Source organism: Salmo salar, chromosome 11, assembly GCF_965601325.2.
Source record: "Salmo salar chromosome 11, fSalSal1, whole genome shotgun sequence".
NCBI lineage: Eukaryota > Metazoa > Chordata > Actinopteri > Salmoniformes > Salmonidae > Salmo > Salmo salar.
Window position 1 is genome coordinate 21,400,721 of NC_138301.1, and position 13,173 is coordinate 21,413,893.

The following is a 13,173-nucleotide window of genomic DNA, read 5'->3' on the forward strand; positions in this document are numbered from 1 at the left end:
CTCACCATAATCATATTTACTATTATAAAAGTTTGATTACCTTTTGTTGTCTTCGTCAGAATGCACACCCAGGACTGCTACTTCAATAACAAATGTTGGTTTGGTCCAAAATAATCCATCGTTATATCCGAATAGCGGCGTTTTGTTCGTGCGTTCCAGACACTATCCGAAATGGTAAAGAAGTGTCGCGCGCATGGCGCAATTCGTGACAAAATTCTAAATATTCCATTACCGTACTTCGAAGCATGTCAACCGCTGTTTAAAATCAATTTTTACGCCATTTTTCTCGTAGAAAAGCGATAATATTCCGACAGGGAATCTCCTTTTCGGCAAACAGAGGAAAAAATCACAAAGGCGGGGGCGGTCGGGTCACGCGCATAAGCCCAGAGTCCCTTGATCGGCCACTTGAGAAAGGCGATAATGTGTTTCAGCCTGGGGCTGGAATGACGACATTCTGTTTTTTCCCGGGCTCTGAGCGCCTATGGACGACGTGGGAAGTGTCACGTTAGAGCAGAGATCCTTAGTAAAAGATAGAGATGGAAAAGAAGTTCAAGAAATGGTCAGACAGGCCACTTCCTGTAAAGGAATCTCTCAGGTTTTGACCTGCCATTTGAGTTCTGTTATACTCACAGACACCATTCAAACAGTTTTAGAAACTTTAGGGTGTTTTCTATCCATATGTAATACGTATATGCATATTCTAGTTACTGGGTAGGAGTGGTAACCAGATTAAATCGGGTATGTTTTTTTATCCAGCCGTGTCAATACTGCCCCCTAGCCCTAACAGGTTTTAACAATCTGCTGTATTTAAGTTGTGTGCTATAGCTTGGAAATTAAATAAATGTGACTCTGGATGATAACCTAATGATGTTTGTTTCTAACATTTAGGGCTGTTATCCTAAAGAAGTTAAAGCCTCATGTTTTTGTTTACTTGCCACGGTACTAACAAGTATCACCATACTGGTATCATGCCGGCCCTAGCAATTACTCAGAGCAAATATTCAAACGAGGACTAACCTTGTTCTTTTAACCAAACATTTCAATTCAACTAAAGGCTGTTTTGCATGATAGTGTTGTGTATCACTTCTCAGAAACACCAGCCCTTGCCAAATTGAGCCATATACAATGAGCCGTCTCTTTAGTCAAATAATTGCATTTCTCTTTAGTCTATTCTGCTTTATTCCACTGGTGTTGCATGTTAGTAGGCTGTGTGGGACAATGCATAGGAGATGTCATGCCCATGTATGGGGGTTGATGGAGGAAATCTGAGCGTGCTCTGTTTTGTTTTCATACAAGGCCCCTCTGTTTCCTGATTAATTAATCTTCTTCCCCTGTTGTCACATTAAAAAGCCCACCAGCTCTTGTGTTTCTGTCCATCAGTGTGCCACACTAGACTGCTACTGTCATTAGTCTATTTGTTGGGGGGAGGGCTAAGAAAAGATGGTGTAAATCTCTGAATATTTTCTCCCTGACTCATTCATGTCATGGCAGGCCAGGTGTGGCCCCTGCTTGTTGACGAGTTTTTACTCCCACACACTAGGGCCATCATGACAATACAATCTCTGTGTTTTTTTACTGTGGGACCATTACCCCAGCAGCACTGTATGAGCTTCTCTCTTTAGGTAATTATTCCCAGAGCTGTGAAGCACAGAGTGTCCTCTTCATATCAAACACAGCATTAGCTGATGACCATACATTTCTTAATGGTGTTTTAAAATAGCTTCTCAGGTAGTAGGCTAACACACCAACAGCTGTGAGAATCTCTGAAAGGAACCAGTCATCTCAGCCAATCTCTTTTGTACTTGTTTTTTGTATGTTGACTTAGTAGTCTCCTTGCTCATGACGTTATAGACGGGTTGGTGGTTTAGCAACACAACCTGACGCCTGGGCAACTGTGGGGAAAGACAGGGTTGGCTTAGATTGTTAACAGCATGTAAACTATATTTAGTCTCCAATGTTTATTGAAAACATAAATACATTTGCACAATGAGCTTGTCTCTCAAATACATTGTTACAGTTGTTGGTTAGCTAGCAAATTTGAGCTATATTAGCATAGACGTGACCTCAGTAAAAAAAAAAAACTCAAAACAAGACATGGTATCAAGATAAAACTAGCTTGAAAGAGCCACCTATGATTCCCACTTCTTGTTATTGTTGCTTGGTATCTGGCCATCCAGAATCACATGGCCTTCTGCCCCATTTGAAGCGTGCCCATTGTTTTCATGACTGTCAGCTAACCAGTCTACAACCAGCTAGCAGGTGGACTGCTAAAACGGCAACTCATTTGGCTCTTATCCTCAGGTGTGTTCGACAGTTCGTATCTGACCATTCTTTAAAGCCTTTGTTGACTAGGAGTGGACCAATGATAACGTTTGGCGGATGAGCTGTTCTGTGCGGCAGTGAGTCTCGCGCTCCAGCTGTGTGTGTAAGCCTGTTTAGCGTGGCTGCTGTGCTTCATGGTGTCGCTGTGAGTGCCAGTCCCTCCCTCCCTCCCTGGCCGTGCTCCGTCTTCATTACCCAGAGTTGTGTGGAGGCACACTGTCAGAGTGTGCTCTTTAGCATCTGTGTCACAGCTCTTTAATGAAAGTGATGGCCTATGTCTAAATCTGAGCCGGTCTTCATGCAGGTGAGCTCTCCTCTCAGGATTATGCTTTGCCTCCACAGTTCTCTCCACTGTCACACTTAGCCGTACTCTTGACTTCCTGCGAACTGAGGGCTTCATCAGCGGAGAGCTTGGAGACTGGGTAGATGTGCTCATTTAACAGATTTGGGACTGTCTGGGAGACATTTCTACCTGCCTCGGCTCTCGCCAACCTCTTGTTTTAACGTTAAGCATTTGTTTTTTCACAAAAGGCATTTGTTTTTCACAAGTGGCAACAGCTTACTTTTTTTGTATTTTTTGACATCCCTCCTTTTTAAGAATAATCTTTTTGCTGTTTTGCTTTCAGCTGTTTATTCATCTAATCTCCTCAGATCCACTTCTAATCTACAGACGCATTCTGGAGGTAAGAGGAAAATCGAATGTGGAAAAAGGATTATTCTCCCCAGATGAAATGGTCTGCTGTCAACACTCTCCCTTCATAGAAAAGCATTGTTCCTGTGCCACACTGTTGTGCTTAAAGTGTTTTTGTGTTCCAGTCTAGCAGATGTGAATGTTATTTTTTTTCTCCCTCAGTATTTCTTGAGCCCTTTCAAATTCAAATCTTTAAACGCTCTCAACTCTAGTACACAGCTGTCAGGGAAGAGGCTGTATTTTCCACTTCGGCAGGATCCTAAGGAGCCCCTCACTGTGAATGAAGTGGGATCATGTTCCCACCAATGGGCAGCTCTGGAGACACCAGACTGGACACACACAGTCTAGCCCTACCGACCGGACTGACTAGTGAGGAGCAGTTTGAACGTTTGCCCAGTGTTGCCAAGCTGTCTGGGCAGAGGAATATTCTCAGCTAGCATCAGCCATTATAGTAGACAGTCTCAATAAAGCTCTAACACTGCAACCAGCCAGCATAGCATCAGTCAGCCTGTTCCTATGGGACTAGCTTTCATTTTAACCTGAAAAAGAACTGAATGAATAAGTGATGGCTGCTTCCATCCCGTGCTGATTGCTAAAAGTGTGACCGTTGCATCTAACAGCTCTTTAAAAGCCTCCTGTTTCTACATTAATGTCCCCTCACTTTCCTGTAAAGTTACAGGGTACCGCACAGTGACAGAACCCCAGGAGAGAGGGGTAGCCTTGTGTGGAATTGCGATGCATGTCAGTGTCCCTGTCTTAACGAGCAGCGTTTATCCCCTAGCCAGAACTAGATAAGTGGAGAGTTTTATCACAGCCGAGCGGTGGAAGCAGGGGCTGCGCCGCTGCTGCCTCCGGGAGAAAACTCCATCTAACGCTACTGATGACTACAAAGTTTTTAGTGATTTCTCCTTTCTTTTCTCTGTGCAGGTTTGCCTTGCTCAAACGGTGAATGAGTTTTTCTCATTAATTTCAACCACAATCACTGTAAGGAGAATTCAAAGGAACTGGATATCTCTAGCTTCTGTTCTAGGCTATATGCCTATAGGCTAAACATACACATACTTAGGTAGTACAACTGTTGGTGTGCATGAAGTCTTTGTCAAGGTTGCTCATAAGGCAAGGCAATCTAGAAAGTAAACTCCCTTACCTCAGAGTGTAAGATAGATTTATGGTCTAGTGGTATGGTTGATTCTGGGTTTACTCTGGACTAGGGCTGTCTCCGACTGAAAAAAAAAAAAAAAAAAAGTGACAAACTTGAAATGGGGCCATGTTAAGGTAAAGGAGAAGTCAGATGTGTCGAATAAATTTGACTAGTTGTGGAAAATACTGGAAATAAAGAGAAGGTAAAGAGCAAGCACTGCATGCATATGTGTGCCAAACAGGTGCTTTTAGATGACTATAGCTTTGACTGTTTGGAACAATGTAAACACTAATTAAATGATAAGCGTGCCAGAGTAAATTCTTTGTAAAAAAAATGTTTAAGCCTTTATTCAACTAAATTGGGTCAGCCCTACTCTGGAGTGTGGTGTACTGATGACCAGGTTTTGATAGCAGTTGCTTACATAATGGTACTACTCCTCAGCTTTATTGAAGAGTATGTAAGCCTTTTTCATGTCTTAGTTGTGACAGACTTTCAGCATGCTTATAGAGAAGACCACTCAACATGTACTGCACTGACACAAATGACTGATGATTGGTGGAAATAAATTGATAAGAATGTCAAATTAAATGTATTGGTCATGTACACATGGTTAGCAGATGTTATTGCGAGTGTAGCAAAATGCTTGTGCATCTAGTTCTGACAGTGCAGTAATATCTAAGTAATCTAACAATTGCCTAATACACACAAATCTAAGTGAAGGAATGGAATAAGAATATATACAGATAAATATATGGATGATCAATGACCGAGCAGCATAGGCTTGATGGTATAAAATACAGTATATACATATGACATGAGTAATGCAAGATATGTAAACATTATTAAAGTGACTAGTGATCCATTTATAAACTTCTCTAGGGCCAGTGGGACGAATTCGTCCCACCTACGTAACAGCCAGTGGAATCCCGTGGCGCGTTATTCAAATACCTTAGAAATGCTATTACTTCAATTTCTCAAACGTATGACTATTTTACACCCTTTTAAAGACAAGACTCTCGTTAATCTAACCACACTGTCCGATTTCAAAAAGGCTTTACAACGAAAGCAAAACGTTAGATTATGTCAGCAGAGTACCCAGCCAGAAATAATCAGACACCCATTTTTCAAGCTAGCATATAATGTCCCATAAACCCAAACCACAGCTAAATGCAGCACTAACCTTTGATCTTCATCAGATGACAATCTTAGGACATTATGTTATACAATACAAGCATGTTTTGTTCAATCAAGCTCATATTTATATCAAAAACCAGCTTTTTACATTAGCATGTGACGTTCAGAACTAGCATACCCCCCGCAAACATCCGGTGAATTTACTAAATTACTCACGTTAAACGTGTTTTAGTACAAAGAGAGAAAATAAAAACATGGGGTCGCCTCGTGCACACGCCTCAGTCTCATAGTATTCTGACCGACCACTATCCAAACGCGCTAATGTTTTTCAGCCAGGGGCTGCCTCGACATCATTCAGCTTTTTCCCGGGTTCTGAGAGCCTATGGGAGCCGTAGGAAGTGTCACGTTACAGCAAAGATCCTACGTTTTCAATAAAAAGAGTCAAGAAGCTCAAGGAATGGTCAGAGAGGGCACTTCCTGTACAGAATCTTCTCAGGTTTTTGCCTGCCATATGAGTTCTGTTATACTCACAGACACCATTCAAACAGTTTTAGAAACTTTAGGGTGTTTTCTATCCAAAGCCAATAATTATATGCATATTCTAGTTTCTGGGCAGTAGTAATAACCAGATTAAATCGGGTACGTTTTTTATCCGGCCGTGTAAATACTGCCCCCTAGCCCTAACAGGTTAAAGTGGCCAATGATTTCAAGTCTGTATGTAGGCAGCTGCATCTGTGTTAGTGATGGCTGTTTAACAGTCTGATGGCCTTGAGAGAGACTGAAAAATAGCTTCTCGGTCCCAGCTTTGATGCACTGACCTCGCCTTCTGGATGGTAGTGGGGAGAACAGGCAGTGGCTCGGGTGGTTGTTGTCCTTGACAATCTTTTTGGCCTTCCTGTGACATCGGGTGCTGTAGGTGTCCTGGAGGGCAGGTAGTTTGCCCCTGGTGATGCGTTGTGTAGACCACACCACCCTCTGAAGAGCCCTGCTGTTGTGGGCAATGCAGTTGCTGTACCAGGTGGTGATACAGCCCGACAGGATGCTCTCAATTGTGCACCTGTAAAAGATTTGTTTTTTGGGTGACAAGCCACATTTGTTCAGCCTCCTGAGGTTGAAGAGGTCTTGTTGCGCCTTCACCACACTGTCTGTGTGGGTGGACCATTTCAGTTTGTCCGTGATGTGTATGCAGAGGAACTTAAAACGTTCCCGCTTCGCCACTGCTGCCCCTTCGATGTGGATAGGGGGCTGCTCCCTCTGCTGTTTCCTGAAGTCCACGATCATCTCCTTTGTTTTGTTGTTGTTGAGTGAGAGGTTGTTTTCCTGACACCACACACCGAGTGCCCTCACCACCTCTCCGTAGGCTGTCTCGTCGTTGTTGGTAATCAAGCCCACTACTGTTGTCGTCTGCAAACTTGATGATTGAGTTGGAGGCGTACATGGCCACTCAGTCATGGGTGAACAGGGATTACAGGAGGGGGCTGAGCACACACCCTCAGTGTTGAGGATCAGCGACGTGGAGATTTTTCCTACCTTCACCACCTGGGGGTGGCCCGTCAGGATGTCACATGGCGGGGTTGAGACCCAGGGCCTCAAGCTTAATGATGAGTTTGGAGGGTATTATGGTGTTGAATGCTGAGCTGTAGTCAATGAACAGCTTTCTTACGTAGGTATTCCTCTTGTCCAGATGGGTTAGGGCAGTGTCATGGCGATTGTATCGTCTGTGGACCTATTGGGGCGGTATGCAAATTGAAGTGGGTCTAGGGTGACAGGTAGGGTGAAGGTGATATGATCCTTGACTAGTCTCTCAAAGCACTTGTGACAGAAGTGGGTGCTATGGGGCGGTAGTTCAGTTACCTTTGCCTTCTTGGCTACAGGAACAATGATGGTAATCTTGAAGCATGTGGGGACAGCAGACTGGGATAGGGAGAGATTGAATATGTCCATAAACACACCAGCCAGCTGGTCTGCGCATGCTCTGAGGACACGGCTAGGGATGCCGTCTGGGCCGGCAGCCCTCCGAGGGTTAACATGTTTTAAATGTCTTACTCACGTCGGCCAAGGAGGAGAGCCCACAGTCCTTGGTAGCCGGCCGTGTCTGTGGCACTGTATAAAAGTTATTTTGTTGGCATTTACGCATGTCCCCATTACCAGTAAAACATAATCAAAACCTGTTTCTTTCACTTACTTGCTGTGCTGTTTCGTTGTTCAGTCGTTTCATTCTCAACCAGGATTTTCATCATACTTGTCAAGCAGTGAAGTTTCAGCTCTGTCTGTCCGTGGCCTCTCTTCCTCGGTGCGCACTGTCACTGTGTCCGTTTCCATCTTGTCCAGCTGTGTATGTAACATTTCACGTTAACCCGGTTTCTTGTTTGCATCGAAGTAGCAATCCTTGTACCCAGCATCGAGCATGGTGGCGACACAGTAAAGAGTAAAGGAGGGAATGCCACCGAATCGCTTGTTCACAGCCTCGAGTACTTTTGTAAATTTTAACACCACGGTCTGTGTTGGCAGTTTTGTTGAGCAGGAGTTTCAATGCCATGACAGAGAGTGTCACATCTGCTGCAGGCGCAGTTGATGAGCTTATTTCTCCAGTCAGTTGTTCAAATGGAGCTAGCTAGTGTGTTCATGTTCTCACATGCCATTGAAATGGTAGCAGCGGCATGAGTACCAGCACATTCTTGAGCATGTACTGTCAGGCTCATGGGGCTGACATCGCTGGTCCAAATGTCGTGAAGCAAATGGTAGTGACGCCCATAGCAAGTAGCTCATGGATGTGTGTTTCAACAATATTGTGTAACTCCGGTAGGGCAACACCTGAAGTATACCGCCTACTTGATAGTGTGTACCAGGGCTCAAGGTGCTCGACCAATCGGCGAAAGCCAACATCATCCACGACAGAAAACGGTTGATTGTCAAGGGCAGTGAATTCCATTATCTTGGCGTTTTAATGGATTTCCCATTTTGAGTTGTCTCGCTGAAATGTTCTTCCTCTTTCAAATGATTGTTCGACTTGAACTTCTTTAGTTGTTGGAAGTGTGTGCTTAGTATTTTTCTGCTTTTGTTCTGTGTAGCACTTTATTTTTCGTGTCATTATGTTATATAGGTATGCACGTCATTACGTTATATAGGTATGCACGTCATTACGTTATATAGGTATGCACGTCATTACGTTATATAGGTATGCACGTCATTACGTTATATAGGTATGCACGTCATTACGTTATATAGGTATGCACGTCATCTACCTACGTTATATAGGTATGCACGTCATCTACCTACGTTATAGGTATGCACGTCAGCTTTGACATCGGTTTTGCACATCGGCATTAAACTAGACATCGGGCCGATGCTGGCATTTTTAGCTAATATCGTCCGATTTCCAATATACTCACCGATATATATCGTGCATCCCTACCTCTCCCACATGTGACCTACTTGTTGTGTGTTTGTACTGACATGTAGGTGTAACTGATAATGCGCGCGCACACACACACTATGTTAATGTTGTTCTTAAATGTATGTAAATTGTAAAGTCTTTTGTCTGTAATGTATTTTTCGTTATATGTCCGACCCCAGTAAGACTAGCTGTCACCATTGGCGTCGGCTAATGGGGATGCTAATATATCACATCAAGTTACTAATCTATGCTTAACCACCTTTGAGGGTTTTCACACTCTCTCATTACCGGTTCTCAGGCTGACTTTTTGTGAGAAGTGTTTCCCACAGTTCATAGCTCAAATTGCAGCGTTTTATAGTACATAGAAGGAAGGAAACTTCAAGAAATCTAAGCTGTTCATTTGGTTTGCTAACTTTCTAGCTAAGTGGCTATATTTTAATATCAAGCTTATTTTCTTACAGCAGAGATATTCATACAGCCCAACCCTACGCATGGCATACGTCGTCCAATGAAATGCTTACTTGCAGGTTCCTTCTTGACAATCCAAAAATAATAAGGAATAATAACAGATAAGAATATGAAGATAAAGTAAATGGCTCAGTAGAATAGAATACATTTTTTAGCATAAGTATAATACAGGAAGGCACAATTTTATAGTCCAATATTTACACGTGTTATGGGGAAGGGGGTCAGTGTATAAACTGAGCAGTATAATAAGAGTCTGGCAGCAGCCATTGTGATGTTTGTGGCATGAATGTGGATGTGTGCTAAGGTGTGGAGAATTGGGGCAGATGGTCAGTCCAGTTCAAGTGTTGAGCAGTCTGATGGCTTGTAGTTACCAACAGTCTCAAGGACAGTTTCTATCAGACCTCATGCTCCGATACCGTCTGCCCGATGGTAAGGGAGAGATCAGTTCGTGGCTGAGGTGTGTGGGGTCCTTAATGATGCTGCATGTCTTACTCAGGCACGTTTGTTTTTATGTGATGTCCTGGAGCATAGTCTCAGTGACGTACTGGTCCGTCTTCACCACCCGCTGGAGTTCCTTGTGGACGGAGCAACTCCTGTACCAGGCCGTGATGCAACCGGTCTGGATGCTCTCGACGGTACAGCGTTAGTATTTGGAGTTGACCCAGGGCGGCATGCCAGATTTCTTCAGCCCCTTAGGAAGCAGAGACTCTGTTATGACCTCTTGACATGAATGGTGGTGGTGTTGGTCCGTGACAAGTCCTCAGTGATGTGGAAGCCAAGGAACATTAAAAATCCTGACTCTCTACTGCAGTCCCGTTGATTTGGATTCGGGTATGTTCCCTCCTCTGCTTCCTGAAGTCAACAATCAGCTCTTTTGTTTTGCTGACATGGAGGGAGAGGTTGTTGTCATGTCACCACAATGCTAGGTCACTTACCTCATCCCTATAGGCTGACTCATCGTTGTTGTTTATCAGGCCTACAACCGTGGTGTCGTGCAAAGCCAACATGAATAAGGTTATGTAATGTTTTATACTTTTTTTCACAGTACATCAAATTTAAAGTGCTCTGGTGATTAAATTGATTAAAAAAAAAAAGATCCCATGAAATTGGAAGGGAAACAAAAAATCTCAATGAAGTTTGACAAATGGCAATTTTTCCGTGTTGGCTGAATTTCTCTGCTGTAATGTGTTTCTGGGAGCAGGGGGAGGGAAGATGAGATTGGGCTGGGGATTGGATCACATCAGTGTAGAGATGCCTGGAACCCTGCTAGGAGCTGTAAATTATGACAATGGTGTTTGTGTCAGATAATAAAGTGGTCTGAGTCAGCAGGAGGCAGAGTAAAGGGTGTCTAGCTAGCTGCTCTTGATGGGAATCACTCAAGGTCCCCATCATGGGAAGGGGAGTGGGGATATCTTTGGCAGCACACTGCAGTCTTGTGCTTATCATCTACTCAACTTGTGGAAGGTGGTTCCCCCCAGCATTTCAACACTAAATCTCTTACACGCCCTCAAGGCATTAAAAATGTGTTTGCTGTAGCCGATTTTGTTTCACTTTATTGTTTTTACTATTGCTGCAGCAGTTTTAGATGGAATGGGAAAAGTGAATGAAGCAAATATTGAGCTGAAAATAACCATTGGGCCTCTATAGTATTGTAGTATCTTGTGGGTGCAGATGTCCTTCAAAAGTGAAGCTATTCTTAGTCCCAAAAACAGTGCTTGAGGAAGTAACATCTTTATCCAAGGCAGGATGAAATGGAAAACACACACACACACAGTAAGTCTAAATCAATGGTGAGAATGACAGAAATACACACAGCCTGCTGTTGTATTATTCATAAGATACTTGTGAATCTAGTCAAGGCTAAAGCTTTCATAATGAGGGATTATGTGTCATGGTCTCGGGTTAAAAATAATTCCTAATAGACTAGTTACGTTTTGAAGTAGTGCTGTTCTGAAGTTTTGTCACTGCACCCCATGCCTACCTGCTAGTGAGGAATGAGTTGTTTTGACTTTTTAATTGGCCATTAAAAGTCTGTTTTCACCTCTGTTCCTGCAGGTCAGTATGGAAACCCTCTGAACAAGTACATCCGCCACTATGAGGGCCTGTCTTACGACACCGAGGCCCTGCACAGCAACCACCAGAGAGCCAAGAGGGCCGTCTCCCACGAGGACAAGGTCCTGCAGCTTGACTTCCACGCACATGGAAGGTACGTCACACTCTTTAGTCTACTGTACATTTAAAAGTTCATAAGAGATCTAGCGTTAGCCTGGCTGACAAATCTGTAGTGCTTTAGCCAACTCATCTGATTATTGTTGTCATGCCATTCATTTACCAATTATTGACTGACATGACAATGTCAGAGAGGTTGGATAGAATACGAACAGATCTGGCTTCTGCTTTCCAGGCAAGTCGAGCGTCACGCCCAACTCAACAAACCTGTCGATGCTCGTAGTAAATAACTGACGTGTTTTCCTGCATGAGCAAAAGCATTTTTTTTCAAGGGAGCAATCTCCCAATGAAGTCTTTGTGGGGTTTTGGATTACAGCAATATCTTAACATGGGATCAGGAGCAATCCTGAGCGCAGCAATCTTGTGAGCCAACATTGTCTTTCCCACACTGGCTGGGACATTGAGAGAGCAGTGTGGTAGAGTCTGGCATGGCATTGTGCACCAGCGTGATACAGGGATAGCCTACTGGAAGACAGAGGGTGTTCACTGGTGACCAGGACTAAAGTGTTGTTATATCAGCCTGCAGCAAGCTACTTCTTCTCACAGGCCCCCACCTATTCCTACCAAACGTTTAGTATTCTGTCCTAGGCTGACTCTGTGCCTGTCTGTATGTGGGATGAGTTGATGGTTATTGGGTTATTACATCCAGCCGATTGTAGTCTCCAGCTATCTCTGACCTTGACTGATATGATCACCAAGCAAAACACAAACCTAGAGGTTAATATGAGAGATAGAAACGATGTACATACATCTAAGAGAAGTGCTGCTGTCTGGTTTTTGGTTAATCCAAAATGCTTTGTTTGGGGAATGATGGCCAGGAGCTCGCTCGCTCCCCTCCCCCACACATAATCTACTGTTTCTATTTCAGATGGTGGATAAAGTCTTACCGATTTGGGGACTAGCAGTCCATGTTACCACCTGTCTCTTAACTAAGATGACCCTCTCCTTCCCAACAGGGCAAAATCCTCTCTGTCCTCCTCTGACAGTTCACAAACCGTCAGTACAGGACTGTGTTTTATTCCGCCAGCTCTGTTCTCTCTCTCTCTCCTCTTTGTCACGGGAGCGGTACTGAGTCCTGACCTTGATGTGTGGATTCACTCCCAGTGGAGGGAAGAGGGTATCGTCCTCTTGTGTAACAGACAACAGCAGCAGTGCAGACTGGCAGTGCAGACTGGCAGTGCAGACTGGCAGTGCAGACTGGCAGTGCAGACTGGCAGTGCAGACTGGCAGTGCAGACTGGCAGTGCAGAGGTTCCTTTGGGAGCTGCAATACAGCTAGACCTATCTCTGCTATAGTGTTACCTACCTTCTAATACCAAAGCTACTGGGCAGAGAACTCTTGTCACTGGAAAGTTTTTGTGTCTGTACAACATGTGCATGTAACTTTCCCGTCAAATGATGATATTCATGTCAGTTTTAACCCATCCCCGGCTTAAATCCCATCAGTCCTATTCTGTTCAAGTAGACCCATTCATTTTCATAATGGCACCATTTTATGTTTTGGAAACATTTACTTTGGGTGATAGCAGGAACTCTACGCTGTGTTATCTGTATTTCCAGCTAGCAGTGTTGTGGTCTCCCAGGGATGGTGAGAACAGGCTGCAGCGGTCACTTCCTGGTTGTCTGTTTCAGAGGACTGTTTCATTCACTGCTTGTTCTGGAGATAGCCCTGCAGGTGTTCACATTGTCTCCCAGTAACTACACCAGATGGGTGGAATGGGCTAGTATGTCAGTTAAGCAGTCACAAAACACTGCCTCCTCTCTGTGTAGAACAGAGCTCATAATTACTCAG

At 43.9% G+C, this 13,173-nt stretch overlaps 1 protein-coding gene across 1 annotated transcript in view; it reads left to right on the forward strand.

Moving 5' to 3' along the window:
• Nucleotides 1–13,173, forward strand: part of adam10a (ADAM metallopeptidase domain 10a) — an 87,707-nt gene that overhangs the window by 14,038 nt on the left and 60,496 nt on the right. Inside the window, exon 2 of the mRNA XM_014126901.3 lies at nt 11,209–11,359. Within this exon, the coding sequence (XP_013982376.1) occupies nt 11,209–11,359 (151 nt within the window). The remainder of the gene's footprint in view (nt 1–11,208; nt 11,360–13,173) is intronic.